This window comes from Geotrypetes seraphini, chromosome 13, assembly GCF_902459505.1.
Source record: "Geotrypetes seraphini chromosome 13, aGeoSer1.1, whole genome shotgun sequence".
Classification (NCBI taxonomy): Eukaryota; Metazoa; Chordata; class Amphibia; order Gymnophiona; family Dermophiidae; genus Geotrypetes; species Geotrypetes seraphini.
The window spans coordinates 75,350,613-75,373,071 of record NC_047096.1 but is presented as its reverse complement, the minus strand read 5'-3'; the positions used below and the strand labels follow the sequence as shown (position 1 = coordinate 75,373,071).

Sequence of the window (22,459 nt, the reverse complement as noted above, 5' to 3'; positions counted from 1 at the left end):
CTTCTACGCATCTCCTCAGCAAAATTGCACTGAATCATCATTGACCATAAATATAAAAGTCTATCCAATCCACCAGACTATTAAGATCTTAGGTGTAATTCTGGACCAGAACCTAACCATTAAGAACCAGGTAGATGCTCTGGTACTGAAGGGTTTCCATACTTTGTGGAAGATAGGTACTATTAGAGCATATTTTGATCATCGTTTAGATTGTTGGTGCAATCTTTGGTTTTGAGTCAGTTGGGATTATTGTAACATTGTTTATCTGGCAGGCACACAGAAAAATCCGCATAGATTACGTATTATTCAAAACGCAGCGGTCAGACTTGTTTTCAATTTTAAAAAATTCAGTCATATCACTCCCTTTTTTCATGAATTGCACTGGCTGCCGATGGAAGCTTGGGTGCAGTTCAATTTTGGCTTCATTTGTTATAAAACTCTGTTTGGTCTTACACCTAATTATCTTGTGGACCAGTTCACACTTGCCAATGTCAACTATTTTAGACAGTCACATGCATTATTCATTTTCCATCTGTCAAAGGGTGTAAATTTAAAATACACCATCATTATCTTCTATCTTATCAAGGAGCATCTTGTGATAAGGATTTAAATCTTTTAATTGCAACTTCTAGTAGTTACCAATTATTTAGGAGTCAGTTGAAAACATATTTGTTCACCAGATATCTAGGTAACTAAAGTACTTCATCTAAATTGTAACTATTTTTCTTTGTAAATCGCATAGAACTTCACAGTACTGTGGTATAGAAATAGATTTTTATGCTATGTTATGTTCTTGCAAAGGCTCATATGGAGGCTTAGAAAGGCCCTTCAAGACAACATTAAGATCCATGGTGGGAAAGGCTGGCGCAATGGACAATGCAATCTGAGCACCTCCTTGAAGAACCAGTTGATGTCTGGATGAGAAGCCAGTGACAGCTTTCCTCCTCGAGTTGGGAGCAGAAGAGGCCAGCCACCTGGACTTTAAGAGATGACACAATTAGACCTTTCTCTAGTCCGGTTACGAAATGGCAGGATTAGAGGCAGTGGCGAAAAGGGCAAACAGAATGCTAGGAATGATAAAGAAGGGGATCATGAACAGATCGGAGAAGGTTATCATGCCGCTGTACCAGGCCATGGTATGTCCTCACCTGGAGTACTGCGTACAGCACTGGTCACCGTACATAAAGAAGGACACGGTACTACTCGAAAGGGTCCAGAGAAGAGCAATTAAGATGGTTAAGGGGTTGGAGGAGCTGCCGTACATCGAAAGATTAGAGAAACTGGGCCTCTTCTCCCTTGAACAGAGGAGATTGAGAGGGGACATGATCGAAACATTCAAGGTACTGAAGGGGATAAGACTTAGTAGATAAGGACAGGTTGTTCACCCTCTCCAAGGTAGGAAGAACGAGAGGGCACTCTCTAAAGCTGAAAGGGGATAGATTCCGTACAAACGTAAGGAAGTAGTTCTTCACCCAGAGAGTGGTTGAAAACTGGAACACTCTTCCGGAGTCTGTTATAGGGGAAAACACCCTCCAGGGATTCAAAACAAAGTTAGACAAGTTTCTGCTGAACAAGAACATGCTCTGGTAGGGCTAGTCTCAGTTAGGGTGCTGGTCTTTGACCAGAGGGCCACCGAATGAGTGGACTGCTGGGCATTATGGACCACTGGTCTGACCCAGCAGCGGCAATTTTTATGTTCTTAGTGCTTCGAAAGGCTGTGTTCCTGGCGCACAGATCTGGAAAGCCTTCCAAACCTTAGTGTATGCCACAAATGTTGAAGGCTTCTTTGCTCGAAGAAGAGAGTTGAGATGACTACCTCTGAATAACCCTTATGGGTTAGCTCCGAGAGCTCAAGAGCCATGTCATAAGACCAAAGTGCTCCGGATTCTCCATGGGAACTGAACCCTGACTGAGGATCCCCAGATAGACTGGCCGTTTGAGACATCTGTCTCATTGTAGCTGTATTAAATACTCATACCAAGGCAGTCGGGACCAATCTGGAGCTACCAGTATCACCAGACCTGAGTGATTCTGCTTATGATCCAGCCCACCATAGGTCATGAGAGAAACCCTTAGAGAAGACTTGTCGGCCAGGGTTGCATCAATGTATCCAGCCCTGTGCTTCCTGGTTTGGTTCTTTGACTGTAAAAGCAGTTTACCTTTGTGTTTTTCACTGAAGCCATTAAATCCAACTCCAGTTTTTCCTAGTGCTGCACAATGATATTAAATGCTCCTGGGGACAGAGACCATTCCCCTGGGTCCAGAGACTACTGGCTGAGAAAGTCTGCCTGAATGCTCTGTACTCCTACTACATGGGCCGTGTAGAGAGCCTGTAGATGCTTTCCCACCCATCTGAAACACCATCTGAATCTCCACCTATGGGGCTCTTCTGGTGTCTCCTTGTCTGTAGCACTGGTCCGATACTGGTGTGACTACAGGCTGCACAGCACTTCCCAGGCCCATCAAAAAAACAAACAAAAAAGTCTGTATACTGCAACACCTTTCAGTTTTATGTGGTTAGCAGATTAAGAGGACTGAACACCACAGTGAAAGTACAGAAAGCAATCTTCCAAAATTTTACATGCTTTTGGTAGTCTCCTAAAATGTAAATAAGACATGGAACTAGCCATTAAACTATGAAAATTGGTATCCAAACTAGCAGCTTTCCACAAAAGATTCACAAACTCTGTGGTAAATCCCTGAAAAGGGGCATCCAGAAGTTTTCACCCCAGGTACATTTTGCCCCCAACATTCACTGCTGTACTAAATTGCAATATCATAATTATTACTGACCCAGCATTTGACCTCTCATTTTGCTCAGTGCTCGGGCCGCTGCTATTTAATATATTCATAAATGATCTAGGGAGTCGATATAAGCACATGTGCCATATGTAACTTAAAGAGGTCACTGAGCTCCCTCTGGAAGAACTCCTTCAGTTGTTCTCAGAAGACTTGCAACTGTACCCTTAGCTCAACAGTCGGTACCATCGGTACTGCAGGATGTCAAGGAGTAGGTAACCTCAATGAGGATACATGCCTTGTAGGAGACACAGCCTGCACAGAAGGCAATTGATGGAGTCAACACTTGGCCTGCATTGAGGGTAGAGTAGAGGTCTGCCATACTTGCTGGGAAGAGGATGGCTTCTTAGCAAGTTTACCTGATGGAGGAACACCATCCGATGACAATGGTGGTGATGATACTGGTACCGATGGCCCAATTTATCACTGGAGTCCTTGACCGATCCAAACAGCTTTTCTTGCTGTATACGACGAGCCTTTAACTTACGTTTCTGCAGTGTAGAACACCAAGCACAAGTGTCTACCCAATGCTCAGGCCCCAAACGCTATATGCACCAACTGTGCTGGCACCGAAGCACTTTAAAACTGCTCAAAGGTTTAGACATGGATGGAGAAATCTCAGCAGCAAAGTCAAAGGACTGAATGGTTGACACCAAGTACGCAACAAGCAAAGTGGGAAAAAATGGGGCCTGAAGGCATGACTGAGGAACAAAAAGGAAAAATTTTTCTTCTGTAAACAAACAAACAAAAATTGTTAGAGATCAAGAAAAACGATGAAAGCCAAAGCAAAAGAAATGATGACAGGAAGGCAATGTGATTTTGGATGGTGTCCAAAAAAATACAACTTCTTCACTCCACAGAAAAAAAACGAACTGAGGAACCGCGAGCTGCCAGCAAGTGGGAAGGCACTTGCGCGGTGTGGGCAGTCTCAAAGCTTCACAAAACTTAAAGTGATGGAGCTCTTTTCACTTGATTACGTCACTCACATGTGAGAATATGTTGCCTGCTTGTTCTAGGACCACAATCAACACAGCGATATCATCATTGAATTGTCAGCTTTCTGTACCTGCACCTGCTGGTTAGGGAGCACAACCCATTTGTCTGGAATATGGCATGATACAGCACAGGAGTTCTCAACCCAGCCCTTGGGACATACCTAGCCAGTCAGGTTCTCAGGATATCCACAATGGACATGCACAAAATAGTTTTGCATAGCAAGGAGGTAGAACATGCAAATTTATCTCTTGCATATGTCCCAAGGACTGGGCTGAGAATCCCTGATCTAACAAGATAAGTATATGATATTATAGGACACATAGCCACAAGACACTTTATTATATATAAGTAAAATAAAAACAAAGCACAAATATTACAGACTGTAGATTACATGTAAAGCTGAGTTACTTACCATAACAGGTGTTATCCAGGGACAGCAGGCAGCTATTCTCACATGTGGGTGACATCATCCGACGGAGCCCCGATGCGGACGCCTCACAAGCAGACTTGCTTGAAGAAACTCAGAAGTTTCGAGTCGCCCGCACCGCGCATGCGCGAATGCCTTCCCGCCCAGCACAGGGCATGTCTCCTCAGTTCAGATAGCTAGCAGAGCAGCCAACCAGGGGAGGTGGGTGGGTTGTGAGAATAGCTGCCTACTGTCCCTGGATAACACCTGTTACGGTAAGTAACTGTGCTTTATCCCAGGACAAGCAGGCAGGCTATTCTCACATGTGGGTGACCTCCAAGCTAGGCAGGCTATTCTCACATGTGGGTGACCTCCAAGCTAACCAGAAAGGGATGGTGGGAGTGTTGGCAACTTAGGAGAATAAATTTTGTAATACTGTTTGGCCAAACTGTCTATCCTGTCTGGAGAAAGTATCCAGACAATAGTGAGAAGTGAAGGTATGAACCGAGGACCAAGTAGCAGCCTTGCAAATTTCCTCAATAGGTGTAGATCTGAGGAAAGCTACTGAAGCTGCCATTGCCCGGACTTCATGGGCTGTGACTTTACTGTGAAGGGGTAATCCAGCCTGGGCATAGCAGAATGAGATACAAGCCGCCATCCAGTTGGAGATGGTACACTTAGAAATAGGATGTCCCAATTTATTTGGATCGAAGGAGACAAAAAGTTGAGGAACAGTTCTGTGTGGTTTGGTGCACTCTAAATAGAAGGCCAAAGCACATTTACAGTCCAGAGTATGCAGAGCTGATTCTCCAGGGTGAGAATGAGGCTTTGGAAAAAACACTGGAAGTACAATGGATTGGTTGAAATGAAATTCTGAGACCACTTTAGGAAGGAATTTCGGGTGAGTACGAAGAATCACCTTATCATGATAGAACACAGTGAATGGTGGGTCAGTAACTAACGCTTGCAGCTCATTGACTCATCTAGCAGAAGTGAGGGCAATGAGAAATACCACTTTCCAAGTGAGATACTTCAGTTGAGCCTTATCAATTGGTTCAAATGGAGGCTTCATGAGTTGAGAAAGGACAACATTGAGGTCCCAAACCACAGGAGGTGGTTTGAGAGGAGGTTTGATATTGAAAAGTCCTTTCATGAATCTGGAAACCACTGGATGAGCAGAAAGGGGTTTCCCTTCAATAGGTTGATGAAAAGCCACAATTGCACTAAGGTGGACTCGTATAGATGTAGACTTGAGGCCAGAACTGGATAAGTGCAAAAGATAGTCCAAAACAGAAGATAAGGAGGAATGTTGAGGCTCCTTATGATGAGAAAAACACCATGTAGAAAATCTAATCCATTTTTGGTGATAGCATTGTCTTGTGGTGAGCTTTCTAGAAGCCTCTAAAACGTCTCTTACAGATTGAGAAAACTGAAGTGGGGTTATGTTGAGAGGTACCAAGCTCTCAGGTGTAGAGACTGTAGGTTGGGATGAAGCAGAGATCCCTGACTCTGTGTAAGCAGAGAAGGAAAAACTGGTAGAAGGAATGGCTCCCTGCTGCTGAGTTGAAGTAGAAGAGAGTACCAGGGTTGCCTCGGCCATCGAAGAGTGATTAGAATCATAGTGGCATGATCGTTCTTCAACTTGACCAGAGTCTTGAGAATGAGAGGAAAAGGAGGGAATGCGTTGAGGAAAAGACTCGTCCATTCCAGAAGAAAAGCATCTGCCTTGAGGCAGTGAGGAGAGTATATCCTGGAACAGAACTGAGGCAGTTTGTAGTTGTGGGAAGCTGCAAAGAGGTCTATCTGAGGCGTTCCCCACTGTGAAAAAATTTGATGAAGAGGCGAGGAATGGAGTGTCCATTTGTGAGTTTGCAGAAGACGACTCAAGTTCTCCGCCAAGCAATTCTTCGCCCCTTGAATGTAAACAGCCTTGAGGAAGGTGTTGTGAAGGACTGCCCAGTCCCAAAAATTCCAGAGTCAAAAACGGACTTCTCGGCTCCGCAGAAAACTAAGAACTGAGGAGAGGCGCCCTGTGCTGGGCGGAAAGGCACTTGTGCATGCGCGGTGCGGGCGACTCAAAACTTCTAGTTTCTTCAAGCAAGTCTGCTTGTGAGGCGTCCGCATCGGGGCTCCGTCGGATGACGTCACCCATATGTGAGAATAGCCTGCCTGCTTGTCCTGGGATAACCAGTATTAATTTTAAAAAAGACTTCCTGAATCCATGAATCTTTCTTCCTCAATCAGGGACCTGCTAGTGAAAACACAAAATTATTCACCTACAGCATTGTTCTCCGAGAACAGCATGATGAATATTTTACGTATGATGACATCAGTGAAGCTCAGGCAGGAAATGTTCCCCAACTACTCTTCTAGAAGCATTTGAAGCACCTTTCTTTGCATGTGTGTGAATTCTCACGAGACTTGCCGCAGCCATTCAGGAAACCATTCAGCGCCAAGCAGCAGCACACAAAGTGAGCTTCTGCTTGGTACAACCGAACCGCCAGAAATCGCGGCAGCAACCGGCTTAGCAGCGGGGCAGGAGCACATAAAGCTCGCTGCCTGCCTGCTACACCTCTGGACTACCAGGGATTCCAGGTATGTGGGTCATACAGATGCAGCATGCAGGACATCGGCAGAGAAAGGGACAGGATGTAGATCCTGGCAGGGCAGGAAGGGGGTTGTGTGCAGTGCCTGACAGGGGAGGGAGGGGGTGCTAAGTGCAGATCCTGGCAGGGCACTTGAATATTAAGTCCCCGGTCTTATATTCGCGTCAACCATTTTTCTTCCTTTTGGGGGGGAAAATTGGGGGTCTCGACTTAGATTTGGATCGACATATTTGAGTATACAAACATGTGCCTTCATATTTGGAAGTTATTTCAGTGCTTTATTTACCAAATAGACCTTTACAAACAGTGATAGAGGGAATCACAATTTTGTAACCTATCTGTACAGCCTGTTGGGAGATCACCCATAAGGAAGCCTTTTTTTGGCATGTTCCAAAATTTATAAAATCATTTACCATATGGCGCTATGAACAGAGGTATTCTTAAAAAAAAAAAAAAATCCATCACTTCTGAAAACATTATTTTACTCATGCTTTTGGCTTATAGGTGTTGGGGGCTGTGTGGCTCTTCTAACTAATATCTGTTTGAAAAAATTAACAGATGTACAATTTTTTTTAAATGGCATTCTTCTACTTGGTGTGCTGTTTTTTGGGGGGTTTTTTTGGAAACTGCTGCAACTTATAGTTTTAGCAGTATAGCAAATCTTCTGAACAAAAAATAAACCCCAGAAAAAAAAAGAACACACACCAGATATACAAACAGGCTTGCAACAGTCAATGACCTAGAACATCCTGTTTGTCTGTCTTGCCTGTTTAGATTGTAAGCTCTTTCGAGCAGGGTCTGTTTTTTTACTCTTTGTAACTCTGTACAGCAGTGCGTGCATCTGGTAGCGCTATAGAAATAATTAATAGTAGTAGAATAGGGGTAGGCAATTCTCAGGAGCCACAGGAAGGTCAGGTTTTCAGGATATCCACAATAAAAATGCATGAGATAGATTTGCATCTCAAGGAGGAAATACATGCAAATCCATCTCATACATATTCATTGTGGATATCCTGAAAACCTGACCTGCCTGTGGCTCTCGAGAACTGGAATTACCTACCCCTGTGCTAGAATATGCCTGGAACAGAAATAAAATGGGCTTAGGTGGATGGAGTTCAATTCCAAACCCCAAAGAGACTCTTAAGGTGTGTCTGGCAAAACTAATTGTTGTGATGGGAATCTTGTTCTCAACAGTGAGGTAAATATGTGGACAGAAGTTCATGGTGCAACTCTGCAGATTTCCACTATGGAGGCTGATCTTGAATGGGTGGCCAATGAAGCCATGGTTCTGATGTTATGAGCTGTGACATGATTCAAAAGATTAATTTCATTCTGGGCATAAATAAAACAAAATGCAGTCCACTAGCCAATTAGAAAGTGAGCTTGTCAATGGCAGTCCCCATCCTATTTGGGCAAAGACACAAAAAGCTGGGTGAACTTTCTATAGACTTTAGTCTGCTCCAGAAAGGTTATCAAAACTCTCTTACAGACCAAAGTATGCAGTACGCTTTCACCCTGCAACTTGAGGAAAAATTGTTGGAAAACAATTGACCGATTAAGATGGAATTCTGACACTACCTTAGGGAGAAACTTAGGATGTGTATGCAAGGACACTACTGCTGCTGAAAAATTGTGTTTAAGGTAGATCAGTTACTGTGGCCTGGAGCTCACAGATTCTGCATGTTAAAAGTGACCACCACCAAAAATAAGACCTTCCAGGTCAGGTACTTCAAGTGACAGGTATCAGTTGGCTCAAAAGAAGCTTTCATCAACTGGGCTAAAATGATATTGTAGGACCCCTGACACTTAAGAGTGCCTGAATGGAGGTTTTGACAAAAGCAAGCCCCACATGAAGTGATCTATAGGCTGCAGAGAGAGAGGTTTATCTTCTGCACAGTGATAACAGCCACCAATTGCATTGAGGTAAACCTTACAGAGCTGGCATTTAGATCTGACTCAGATGAAGATATTCAAAACGGTTTTTGTATAAGACAGGAAAAAGGGACCTAGGCCCTCGCCCTCACACCAGACAGCAAACCTCTTCCTCTTAGTAGAATCTCTCTTAGAAATGAGCAGAATGCTGGAGATCACCCTCAGGCAGGTTGAAAGAATCCCTAACTCACCTCTCAACATACAAGCTGCGAGAATTAGGGACAGGACATATGGATACAGAAGGGTTCCCCTTCTTCTGGTTGATAAGCATTGAAAAGCACTCCAGTCTTAATGGATCTTCAGAGGTTAACTCCAGAAAAAGAGGGAACCAGATCTGTCTCAGCCACCAACAAGGTACAACCAGGATCACGGTTCCCTTGTCTCGCTTGTTTCAGGAGTTTTCACTATCATAGGTGTTGGAAGATCCATTGGGGGAGAAGTCTTCTGTGTAAGAGAAAAGACATCCGAGACTGTCCGTCTGAATGAGAATAATTTAATTTTTTCAAACAATCAATCTATGAAAGACTTTAGAGCAGGGAGTGTCAAAGTTCCTCAAGGGCCACAATCCAGTTGGGTTTTCAGGATTTCCCCAAATAGATCGCATGCATTCTTTGGGGAAATCCTGAAAACCCAACTGGATTGCGGCCCTCGAGGAGGGACTTTGACACCCCTGCTTTAGAGTGATCCAGATCACTCTTAACACCAGGAAATCGATCTGATTCAACTTCTGTGTAGTTTTAGCACCCAAATGGTCATGTGTATGGATCTGTTAGCTCTTTCCTTTGATGTGTTCGTGACCATCCAATTGTGAAAACTGCTAGATGTGTCGTGAATACCCTGGGTGCTGGTGCAAGACCAAATGGTAATACACAATATTGACAGTGATGCTTCCCAAAGCAAGTCTCAGACACTGGCTTCAATGTGAACATGATCACCTCCTTTCTGAATCACAGCAAGAATAGTGTGCAGGGAAACCGTCCTGAACTTTTGTCTGGCCAGATATTTGTTTAAGGTCCTGAGGTCTAGTATGGGACAATATCAGTGTTCTTTGTGACCAGGAACTACTTGGAATAAAATCCCCGCCACCTTCTCCTTGGTGGAACAGCTACAACATTAGCTTATTAGAGGAAGAGTATTCCTTTGTAAGCATTTCCTGAGGCTCAGAGCTTAAATTTAGAAGGCCTTGGTGGGTAATTTGTAGGAATTGTTTCCAATTGAAAATTGCAATTGACAAATTTTCAGAACCCACTAGGTCTTGAGGTTATAAAGGGAAAAAATTTAGCCTCCCTCCTATCAGAAGGCCATTTGGACAGTTATTGAAATAGAGGTTGTGCTTTGTTCTCTTGAAGCCAGTCAAAAGTTTGTTGCTTGCTTTGACTGGGGAGCTGGTAATGGCAACACAGGGGAAGGTATGAACATGTACAGTGAGGCACTTCTAAACACTTCTGGAACAGTTTCTGGGTAGCGTTTCCTGTATGGGCTCCTTCAGATAATATCACCCATCAGTACAAATATTCCATCCTTCTTGCCCTCAGAGAATACATCCCTCCCTCCCCCTCACAAGCTGCACATTTTGAATGGTCCCAATTCTATGCCATTACAGTATGTCCGAGAATTCCCCTCCTACCTAGTACTATGTCCCTAAAGCTTACAGTATCACAGTAAAAATTTTTACCATTTGAGTTTATCGTTGGCTCCAGAAGAGAAGGTGGAGCTCTTGATCACTTCACCCATTTCTTCTCGACAGAAGCTAAAGTTGTTTATAGTCCACATGTAGGAGAATTTCACCACTTTAATCTGCAGAGAAACAGCATGCAACTCAGGGAGACAAATGACAGAGATAACCAACTTTTCCTATCCTTATAAAAAATTTGTTTAAAAGAAAAGAAAGAAAAAAAACCCCTCCTCCTGGAGTCCTACAACCCACAACATATTCCTAAGCTACATTAATCATTCAAATACTTCCTGGATGCTAAAGGTGCTGCAATGAAAGATTATATTCTTACCTAGATAATCTTTTTTCAGCTAATCTATGACAGATTCTGTATGTGTGGTGATCTATTCCTTCCCGCGAGCGCCAGCTCAGTTTAGACCCAAAGCAATTGAGCTCCACTAGAAAAAAAAAAGGAGGAGAATGGGTGAAACTCCCTGCAACAAAAAACAATTCTGGTCTGCTCTGCAACATAGAAACAATAATTAGAATAAATCATAACAACTGAAACACAACAGAGAAAAGCAACCTGTGCGCAACTTGAGATGTTTAAATATATCACAGGCCATATCGAGGTGGAAGATATCTTCTTTGTTAAAGGACCCTCGGCCACAAGAGGGCATCCACTGAAAATCAGGGGCGGGCAATTTAATGGTGACACCAGGAAGTATTTCTTCACCGAAAGGGTGGTTGATCATTGGAATGAACTTCCACTGCAGGTGATTAGGGCCAGCAGCGTTCTAGATTTTAAGAAGAAATGGGATACGCATGTGGGCTCTCTGGTAGGATGAAGTTAGGGGGGTGGGTCATTACGGTGGGCAGACTTGATGGGCCGTGGCCCTTTTCTGCCGTCATTTTTCTATGTTTCTAAGGTGATCCCCGAGGCAGTGTACTCAGTCCAAAGACAGATACAAAGAGTCCAGCGTGAAAACACTAAACCAGCAGCGATTGTACTAAGAACTCGATTGAGATCATAAATAATAATAATAATTTTATTCTTATATACCGCCAAAGCCATAGTAGTTCGAGGAGGAGCTGGACAATCAGTGAAGATAGGTAACAAAATAAGGTTTTAAAGTACTTGAAGCAGATAAGAGGGCTAGAACAGACTGCAAACAATCAGCGAGAATAGGAGCACTGGACAGGAGCGTCTGGCACCTAATCACACCAACCATCACTGGCAGAGGACAGGCTTGCACCTCCAAAAAGCACGCATTGTGCAGGCCGGAATGACAGGCATGCACCATAAAGGAAGTGGCCACCGCTGCTCGGCTACTGAGGATGCTGCTAGAAAAGAATATTCAAACCTGCCAAAAATCAGGATCCAGGTAATAAAGCATAGACATAACTTTAGAAGGTTGGAAAGAGCTTTCCGGGACATGATGTGGCCCTTCGGCTCAAATGAGCCTGAGGGTGGCAGCCTATTAAAAATGGACAGGTATGTGGTGGAATGGGCAGACATGAAATTGAAAAAAAAAAAAGCAGCCACTAAACTAAACAGGTGAGAAAGTTTTCTGAGTGGCTATATAAAACCACATTTGGATAAATCAGAATACAAAACCAGGTAGACAAAGAAGATGGGATAAAATATTGATCTGAAAAAATATGTGCTTTTTGTGGTCATTGATAAGCTCTGTTGAAGGCCAGAGAAGATAAGCCAGGTGCTGTAGCTTAGTTTTATGGAGTTCCATTGTTTCAATGTGTGCCCAGTCTGGTCTCGGGGTATTACTCTAGAGACCTGTGGCAGATAAGGTTTGGCCTTTGACCTGGTTCTGTAGAGATAAACCTTTTTTTTTATTATAGAGATCACATTCCAGGGGGGCCCTCTCCTTTTTTGCAGATGCATATATGATGAATTAAAATTTTAGTAAACTATTAAAATACAAATTAGTACTTACAAATGTATGAACTTCATTTAAAGGTCTTAGATTAGAATAAAATTGCCTCAAAAATGTACTGGAGGATTTATATAGGAAAAAGTAGATTTTTGGGGAGTGGGTTGGCCACTCCCCTTCTTTTTCACTGAGACAAAGGATCTTCAGTCAGTGCACGCTGTTAAGTGACCCAGTAGCATGGGAGAAGCAGAAATGATTTAAAGCTGTGGATATTTTTCTTTGTAAGTATATTGCAATACTTTTTCTTCATTTCTTCTGTATTTTTATAAATGATGTAAGCTAGTATTAGAATGTAACTTTTAGAAATCCTTGTGCGAGGGGGAACACATTCTCCCAATATGCATGCAAAAGCCTTATATGGTATCAAATATTCTTGACCAATGATATGCAGGTAGAGGAGTGTCGTCATATATTAAGTATATATAAGTAAACATAGCAGAATAGAATTTTGAGGCCGTCAGTCAGAGAAGCTGCATTTACACTATCTGACTGTAATATGCCTCTATTGTACAAATGCCTTTTGAAACAATATTATTCTGTTAATTTTAACAAACAATATTTGATTGGAAATATTTGTACAATTATCATTCTTCTAGTGCATCTATGAGCAAGGTAGAAACATAACTCTGTTCAGACATCATATTGTTCTGAAACCAGACCAAATAGCTATGGACTGAATGGGAAAAAAGGGCACAGGAGAATGGTCCAGGATCGAAGTCTGAGAAATGAGGGTGGAGAATCCAAATGGAGCTCTTTCAGATCATATGTAAAGAGGCAGACTGAAGCCCACTTAAAAATCTACGAAGAAGGGTCAGCACCCCAAATCCGGATGCTCAGGGCGGCCGAGACCAGTCTCAGCAAAGGCATTAGCCAGATCCACAATAAAGACAGTGACAAGAGATAGACGAATCATAATATCTGCATGGCAACTACTGCAATCGAGGTCTGGCACAGCCAGACGAAAGGGCCCCTGAACAGGAAGCTTCGCCACAGGCAAAAACAGACCAAAAAAGCCCCAATGTGCCCACTGGCTGTGTCAAATGAGTAGGGTTTGAGGAATACGTCTTTCAGAGGAGCCAAATAAAATCTGGTGAAAAGGCCCACTTTGCAACCATGGCAGGGCTCTGTTGAGGTCATGCGCTGCGCCAAAAAGAGTCCCCAGACTCGGAACGCAGGCGTTTTGTACCAGATTCCAGGATGGCTTCTGAGCAAGATTTTCTTCAGAAGGCACGGACCCAGGCCAGCTCCCCAGCCCAAGATTACTCGGAGGAGGCAAAGTCCGAAGCTTACGTCCCCTCCCCCAGCGTGCTAAAGCACCGTGGTACACAATCACTGATCCGGCGCAATGAATGTCAACTTTCAACAGATTAGGGGCTGGGGAGTCCATCCCAAACAACTGTGTGTCAAATCGAAGGTTTTTTGAGGCAGAAATAAAAAGTTAGAAAAAAAGATCTCTTTTAAAATCCAAGATGCCTGCTGTCACAAATTTGCACCAAAAACTACAAAAATAAACAAAAACTGAAAGTAAAAATAAATTGTAATTTGGGGTCTGGGGAGGGTGGGGGACCTGAACCCTACCCTCAAACTGTGAAAAATAATTTTAAAATCATTTTACAAGCCACCCCTGAAGTTCCCATAGGAGATAATGGAGGTTTACTCACAGTATGCAGTGCTACTGTAAGCAGCTTTAAACAGCCTTTGAATGGAGGAAAAGGATTTTCTGCCTCAGAAACAGCTCTAAATGGATCCAGACTTGAAATCTTTAGACTGTCAGCCGGTCAAAGACAGACTATGACCTCCGCCCCCATGGATCGTCATCCACGCAGTGAGGGGCGGGAAGGGCAGCCTGCGCCTTGAATCCCGGGTGGTTATCACTTCAGACACATACAGCCTGTGCTTGAAACCAGTGACAAGGTCATTGGCAAGCAGGGGAAGGGACCCAGAGTCTAGAAATGGTGGCACACAGGAGGCAGGCTCCACAGATCACCAGAGTTTCTCTGTGAAGCATAAGTCCAACACTGCAGGACAGCATTCTTTCCTCTGACAGAGAGCCACTGGGAGAGGGTCCCAAGGCACTGAAGTCACCGAGAAAACAAACTTTAAGCATAAAATGAAAAAAGAAGAAGCAAAGCAACTGCAAAAGACTTCTGCACAGACTGCTTGCAGAAATTGTAACTGGATACGTTTACTAGCTCTCAGGCTAAGGGGGTGGAGCATGTGCTCAGAAAAGTTGTGGATTTCTGCAACTCCCGAATTGCAGGTTGGGATTGAACACCTAGCGTATGGAATGAGGAAGGGACGTAACAGAATAAACATTTACAGTATAATGATGCCAAATGATGTTCCACTAAAACATGCCAGATTATCTATAAATTTTCTGACTCTGGCTCATGTTACATATGCAAAAAGCAGAAACCTGTGCTTCAGCGGTTGCCGCATCAGACACAGCATCAATCACACATACACAGGAATCAGATTTTTGTGGATCTCATAACCTTGGACCCCAGAGGAAGGTCTTTCCGACTGAAACATGGACCGTGTCGGGTCCCCACCACTATTTGTGTGTATTACTTGAGACACTTAATGTATGCATCTATTTTATGAAGAAATCTGAAAAAAACCTGAAATCAAGATCATCGTTTCCACAGTTTCTGCTTTTTGTGTTTGCACTTTTTTCTCCTTACTGTGAAAGTCTGTTTGGTAACTTTTTTGTTTTGTCATGTTACATATGGCCAATGCATTTTTTGAATCTGAAATTAGTGGGCCCAATTTTTATGGTTATGTCTACCTAATTTACCAAGGCTGAAAAGGTTGTGAAGCTTTTCTTCATTGCCCTGGCTGGAGATCTTGAATGGCTTCTGATTTGTGTTTTAGTCTTTTGACTAATTCATAAAAATACAAGTTATGTTCAGAATTGCTTTTCCTTGAATCCTATCAGATCAGTCCATACAAGTGGGTTAAGTCCTCCTGTCAGCAGATGGTTTATTATTTGCATACTATACTGCCTTTAATCATGGACATCAAAAGCGATTTACAAAATTTGGATAAAGCATAATGACAGAAATAGAGAACTCCAATTTATTGAATAGAAAAGCATCTTAACAAGAATATAACCAAATGTAACAACAAATACTCTCTCAATAGTCCATTACAGCCTACACTGGCACCAGACTTGGTTTAAATCTACATAAGTTGTGCCAAAGAGATAGGTATTTTAAAATTTCAAAATCAGCACTGTTCTGAACAAAGCTCAAGGGGCAAAATATTCCACAAGTGGGGGGCTATGAAACCAAAAATCAAGTGATACAAAGCTTGCGACAGTGCTAGTAAAGAAAAAACACTTCCTATGAACTGAGGTGGTGAGACAAAAAGAAGGCAGGCGGGAAATCAGGGGCGGGAAACTACGAGGTGACACCAGGAAATTCTTTTTCACTGAAAGAGTGGTTGATCGCTGGAACAGTCTTCCACTACAGGTGATTGAGGCCAGCAGCGTGCCTGATTTTAAGGCCAAATGGGATAGACACGTGGGATCTATTCACAGAGAAAGGTAGGGGAGGGTCATTAGGGTGGGCAGACTAGATGGGCTGTGGCCCTTATCTGCCGTCTATTTCTATGTTTCTATGTTTATGTTTCTAAGGCAAATATGATGGGAATGAGTTTAAATAGGGTGCTATGAGTAAGCAGAACTTTGAACTTAATACAATAGCTTATTGGTAGCCAATACTAGCATTGCAGAAGAGGAGATGTGATCTGACAAACACGCATGGATGGTATTCTAATATAATCTTCGTTATCAAACTCAATGACCTTATTCTGCAAATTCAAATTCACTATATTTCACACAACTTCAGCTAGAAACGGTTGGAGAGATGGTAATCATTTTTAAAGATATTTGAGATAAACAACTCAAAACAAAGTATGAGTATAGTGTTATACAAAGATTAGATTCTTACCTTGCTAATCTTTTCTAGTAGATAGGTGTGTCATTCTGGACAATTGGGTATCCTCCCCGTGTTCACGAGCTGTGCAGAAGGAATCCATTCCATAAAATGGGTTTTCAACTGCTCCTCCTTCTCCAGAGGGCTCTGCTACTCCCTTTAGTTTGTATCAAAGCAGGCAACCCTATATAGAAAACCATAAGGAGGTGTATGGGAAGACTCCCTGAACTACAGATCTGTTCTGCTCTGAAAGTATAACAAATGTGTTAAACATTTTAAGTGAACAATCGAAACATCAAAATAACCATAGCAATCAAACATTTATGGAGCTCTAATATTCCACCAATGTGATAAAGCAATAAATTTTTCTTTATACCCTTGAGGCCTAACAGAACCTTGAACAGAATTGTTGGATGCTGCAAGTAACAATTTTTAAATAAATACATAAACAGATAAATAAAATCTCAGTTTTGACACGAACTTCACGATTGAGATAGTACGAAGGCAGAGTAGCAAGGTAAGAACTAATCTCTTTTTCTAGTGCAAAAGGTATGTCATTCTGGACTGTAGGGAAGTACAAAAGAAGTCCCAGACAGAGGCCCAAGCAGTCCTCCTCTCCTACTTGGACTACTGAAACTCCCTCTACTGCCGCATCGCAGAGAAAGAAACTGCTGGTACTCCAAAAAAACATAGAAATCTAAGGTGGGACCTCTGCACCTGCTCATAACATTGAGGACCCAAAGACAATGCCCTCCTGTACTGCCATATCCATTCTATAGAACTTGGAGAACGTTTGCAGAATGGACCAGGTCACTGCTGTACAAATCTTGCTAGGCAAAAATTGTCCAAGCTTTCGCCCATGAAGAAACTATGCTTATTGAATGAGCTTTCAAGGAGACCAGCAATTGCTTGCCACAGGCAGTATATGCCGACAAGGCGGCCATCTGTATCCATCTTGAGATGATAACCTTAAGACACCAGTCTACTGCGTTTAGTCTGACTGGTGAGCACAACTAGTTGGTCCGACAGGCAGAACTCATTGGTGACCTCTAGATAACGAAGGAGGACGCTCCTCACATCCAGCTTTCTCAGAATCTGGTCCTTTTTCTTTGACCCTGTAATCTGAACTCTGCTAAATCTTACCTCCTGATTGAGCTTCAAAATAGACAGTGTGTCAAGAAATTATATGGGAAACTGACCTGAAAAGGCGACACACAGAGGGATCACCACTGTGATCCGTTATCGCTCCTGCCCCCGGCTACTGGACCCCATCAATGATAACAAATCATCCACAGTCCCAGTGAAGCCTTATGAAAATAAAGACATGGAAAGGGACATCCAATCATCCCAGTCCTGCTCCAAAAGGTCACTGACGGTGGGAGCCAGCATGGTACGAGGCAGGGATGCCTGCTTAGGAGAAGCAGAGCAGAGCAAAACACACATTCTGAGTTCACTTGCAGAAGGAATAACTGAGGAGGGGAAAAGTTTTCAAGTTCTTAAAGTAATATCCTTCTGGGAATTAACAGCTACAGTATGGACTCCTGTTTATCCACAACAAAAGCGGTGTTAACGCAATTGGCACCAATGTTGATGCCAGGGTTGCAGGAAGCTGGGCACTGGGTTCCAAGTCCCCAACCACGCTCAATGTTGACGCAATTGGCACCAATGTTGATGCCGGGGTTGCAGGAAGCTGGGCACTGGGTTCCAAGTCCCCAACCACACTCAATGCTGACAACTTTCTCGAACTGAAGTGTGTAGGTTTTAAGTGACCTCTTTTACACATGAGAACCGAGAACATAGGACCTACGCACTGGATGTACTAATTTTGTGGTTCAGAGTCCGAGATGATCCTATTATATTGAGAACAGTTTTTAAAACTGCCGGTACCAAATTTTGACATGGAGGGGAAAAACAGCTCACACAAAGTCAAAGGACTCAATGGCCCAGGGAATTTGAGTAAAAAGCAACCTAAAAAATTATCAATGCTACCCAGGGAGGAAAAATGGCTGGAAATGGCCCAAAAGCAAAAGATGAAAAGTTGACCAAAATAAATCAACAGTAGGAATAGAGGAGCTTGATAAAATACAGAATTATGACAAAAACGATGAAAAATGGTGGGAAGGCACAAAAAAAAAATCCAATGCACCGAGGAGAACATTGAACACAGATTCTCAGCTCTGCAGAAAAAGAAGAACCATGGGTTCCACGAGCTGACGTTAGATGGGAAGGCACCAGCATCGCCTTAAAAAATTTTAAGTGACAGTGCATTTGGTAGCGTCTATACCAGTTCTGTGGATGACCATCACCCACATATGAGATAATGTCTGCTTGCCTTTGGAGTACCTTGTTTTCTCCAGAAACAACTGGAGAAGAGGTGAAATGTTTCTTCAAAGTGGTCACAAGTGGACTACACTTCCTAGATAAAGAAAAATAGATGATCACACCTTTATGATTGATAGCTGGGGGATATTCTAAGCTACACTAAATGTGGACCAAATAGTCCTTATCTGCCAACATCTACTATTTTATGAAGACTAACACTACATGACAAGTGTGTACTAAACTACAGACAGAGGCAGGGAACAGTGGTATAATAAGAGGAGGGGGAGCGGACCGCCCTGGGTGCTGGCACCTCTCCTCCTCCCTACTTCTCCCCCACACCTTCAATTTCCTGCCACCATACCACTAGCTCTTTGCCAGCAAGCAGCAGTTCCAACCTGCTGCTTGGGTCAGCCTCGGCGCTCCTCTCTACTCTCTAACCTCACTTCCAAGTCCTGTGACTAGGAAGAAACGTCAATGCTGGTGCAGGCAAGTTACAGAAGCTGCTTGCGCCGGAAAGCTAAACAGGTACGGCCGGGGGAGGGGGGCACTGAGAAGAGGGCGAGGGGAATGCCACCTCTCTGGGCACCTCCCAGCCTCTCAATGTCATTGGCAGGGAACAAAAATTTCTCACACTACTATCATAAGTCCTAATAAGACTAGACGGACTATGGAATTCAGTTTTTGACCCATCAAGTTCCTTCACAAATTAGCCAACGTCTGTAAGACACCCCCTGCCTTTTTCAAATACTGACACATATCAGTTTGATGCACCTTTGAAAAGCCATGCAGGCAAAATATTGCTCTACACCAGCAGTAAGCAATTCCAGTCCATGAGAGTGGGAGCCAGGTCAGGTTTTCAGGATCTCCACAATGAATATGTATGAGATGGATTTGCATGCACTGCCTCCTTGAGATGCAAATCTAACTCATGCATATTTATTGTGGATATCCTGAAAACTTGACCTGGCTCCGGCTCTCGAGACCCGGAATTGCCTACCCCTGCTCTACACTATGTTCCTCCATGAGAAGACACAGGCCAGATATGTTGTGACCAATGTCTGCCCCATATTTTGACATATCAGTAGTTCTTAAAACTGCTCTACAAAGCATAGTATGTTTATATTGCTCAGAACTGTTTCTAGATACTATTTAAGGGAGTATACTTACCTGTGTGTAACACCAGCTCTCTGCCACCGGGCCACTCGACATTTCTGCCGGTGGCGGTGGACTTGGCACCCTTGACATCGCCAGTTTGAAGCATAAACGAGATTCCACAGTACAGAAAGTAATTCCTTTTTATTCTTCACCCTGAAAGAGAAATAACAGCAGATAACATCCTAGGCACAGAACAATCAAGATTTACACAGAAATAGCCAACATTTATAGTCATGCCTTGGGACACAAGGATACTTAAGAACAATACATTAGTCTTCAAGAGAAATAGTGAAGAAATAGCAAAAATCAAAGTCATCGCTCCTTTCCCTAAAAAGAGAAACAGAGGAGTAAAAGGCAAAGTGGTATTAGTGGACCACAATTATGCCCTACTTCGAACTGATTCAAGTGAAAATCTCTGCTCACGTTAGTCTCGATAGAAAAGAGATTATGTTCTTACCTTGATAATATCTTTTCCAGTACACAGGGTGTGTCATTCTGGACAAGCGGGTATTTTCCCCATTGCCGCAAGCTCTGCAGAAGGAATTCACTCTGAACAGAACATAAGAACATAAGAATTGCCGCTGCTGGGTCAAACAAGTGGTCCATTGTGCCCAGCAGTCCGCTCACGCAGTGGCCCCCAGATCAAAGACCAGTGCTCTAAAGGAGTCCAGCCTCACCTGCGTATGTTCCAGTGAAGCAGGAACTTGTCCAACTTTGTCTTGAATCCCTGGAGGGTGTTTTCCCCTATAACAGACTCCGGAAGAGCGTTCCAGTTGTCTACCACCCTCTGGGTGAAGAAGAACTTCCTTACGTTTGTACGGAATCTATCCTCTTTCAACTTTAGAGAGTGCCCTCTCGTTCTCCCTACCCTGGAGAGGGTGAACAATCTGTCTTTATCTGCTAAGTCTATTCCCTTCAGTATTTTGAATGTTTCGATCATGTCCCCTCTCAGTCTTCTCTTTTCAAGGGAGAAGAAGCCTAGTTTCTCCAATCTCTCACTGTACGGCAACTCCTTAACCATTTTAGTCGCTTTTCTCTTGACCCTTTCGAGTAGTACTGTGTCCTTCTTCATGTATGGTGACTAGTGCTGGACACAGTACTCCAGGTGAAGGTGTACCATGGCCCGGTACAGCAGCATGATAACCTTCTCCAATCTGTTCGTAATCTGTTCTTTATTATTCTGTTTGCCCTTTTCACCGCCGCCGCACATTGCACAGATGGCTTCATCAACTTATCGATCAGAACTCCCAAGTCTCTTTCCTGGAAGGTCTCTCCAAGTACCACCCCGGACATCCTGTATTCATGCTTGAGATTTGTTACCGATATGCATCATTTTATATTTATCCACGTTGAACCTCATTTGCCATGTCGATGCCCATTTCTCGAGCTTGATTATGTTACATTGCAGATCTCTGCAATCTCCCTGTGTCTTCACTACTCTGAATAACTTCGTATCATCCGCAAATTTAATCACTTCATTCGTCGTACCAATGTCCAGATCATTTATAAAGATGTTGAAGAGCACGGGACCAAGCACCGAGCCCTGCGGCACCGCACTGGTAACCCTCTTCCAGTCCGAGTACAGTCCATTTATCCCCACTCTCCATTTCCTATGCTCCAGCCAGTTTTTTTCTGTAACCCTCTTACTTCAATTGAGAGCTCTACTGCCACCTACAGTTAGTTTCAAAGCATGCAAGAGCTCTTCCGAGAGCAGGTGAAGTAATGAAAATGGGAAAACTTCCCAACACACAACAGTTTTGCTAGTTTTTCAAGTTTCAAGATTTTATTAGACTTTTGATGAATTGCTTATTTAGTTTTACTAAGCGAGATACAGAAATCAAAAATTAATAAACTATAAACACATGTTTTTACACACAATTTAAAATAATGGGGTAGACAATAGGACATACAGACCAAACTAATACAAAAAGGGGAGAGGGGATAGGCTTCAATGCTGGTACAGTTGATGTAGCCTTGTCCTCCGAATACATAGATGTCGATGATTTCCCAAAAGGTTTCTCCTGCTAGGAGATGTTGAGCCTTAAGGGAATGCTTTTGCAGCGTGAAACTGCAGGTACGAGAGTCCACTCAATGTTCTGGCAGATCAGTGATAGGGATGGCCCGATTACATAGAAACATAGAAATAGACGGCAGATAAGGGCCACGGCCCATCCAGTCTGCCCACCCTAATGACCCTCCCCTACCTTTACCTTGTGAATAGATCCCACGTGTCGATCCCATTTGGCCTTAAAATCAGGCATGCAGCTGGCCTCAATCACCTGAAGTGGAAGACTATTCCAGCGATCAACTACCCTTTCAGTAAAAAAGAACTTCCTGGTGTCACCTCGCAGTTTCCCGCCTCTGATTTTCCACGGATGCCCTCTTGTTGCCGAGGGACCCTTGAAAAAGAAGACATCTTCCTCTGTCTCGACGCAGCCCGTGAGATATTTGTACGTCTCGATCATGTCTCCCCTTTCTCTGCGCTCCTCGAGTGAGTATAGCTGTAATTTTTCTAACCGTTCCTCATACGGGAGATCCTTGAGTCCCGAGACCCCTAACCACTGGAAGGCTTCAACATTGAAGAAAAAATTTCAACAGCTAAGTCAAATGACTCAATTTTAAACGACCGCTATAAACACTCTCAACATATTTGGCGCCCAGAGGCCAAGATTGGGGCACAAAGCCCAAAATGAGGTGAA

General features: G+C 43.3%; 1 protein-coding gene across 10 annotated transcripts in view; it reads right to left on the bottom strand.

Moving 5' to 3' along the window:
- SPOP (speckle type BTB/POZ protein) overlaps positions 1–22,459 on the bottom strand; it is a 70,391-nt gene that overhangs the window by 36,871 nt on the left and 11,061 nt on the right. For 8 of the 10 annotated variants that reach the window (XM_033918380.1, XM_033918385.1, XM_033918383.1 and 5 more), the window contains exons 3-4: positions 19,773–19,913; positions 10,415–10,536 (exon numbers count right to left, since the gene is read on the bottom strand). In XM_033918380.1, coding sequence (XP_033774271.1) covers positions 10,415–10,536; positions 19,773–19,850 — 200 coding nt within the window. In that variant the 5' untranslated portion in view covers positions 19,851–19,913. Of the gene's footprint in view, positions 1–8,930; positions 9,184–10,414; positions 10,537–10,745; positions 10,852–19,772; positions 19,914–22,459 lie in introns of all 10 variants that reach the window. The other 2 variants (XM_033918388.1, XM_033918387.1) reach the window with 2 other exon arrangements.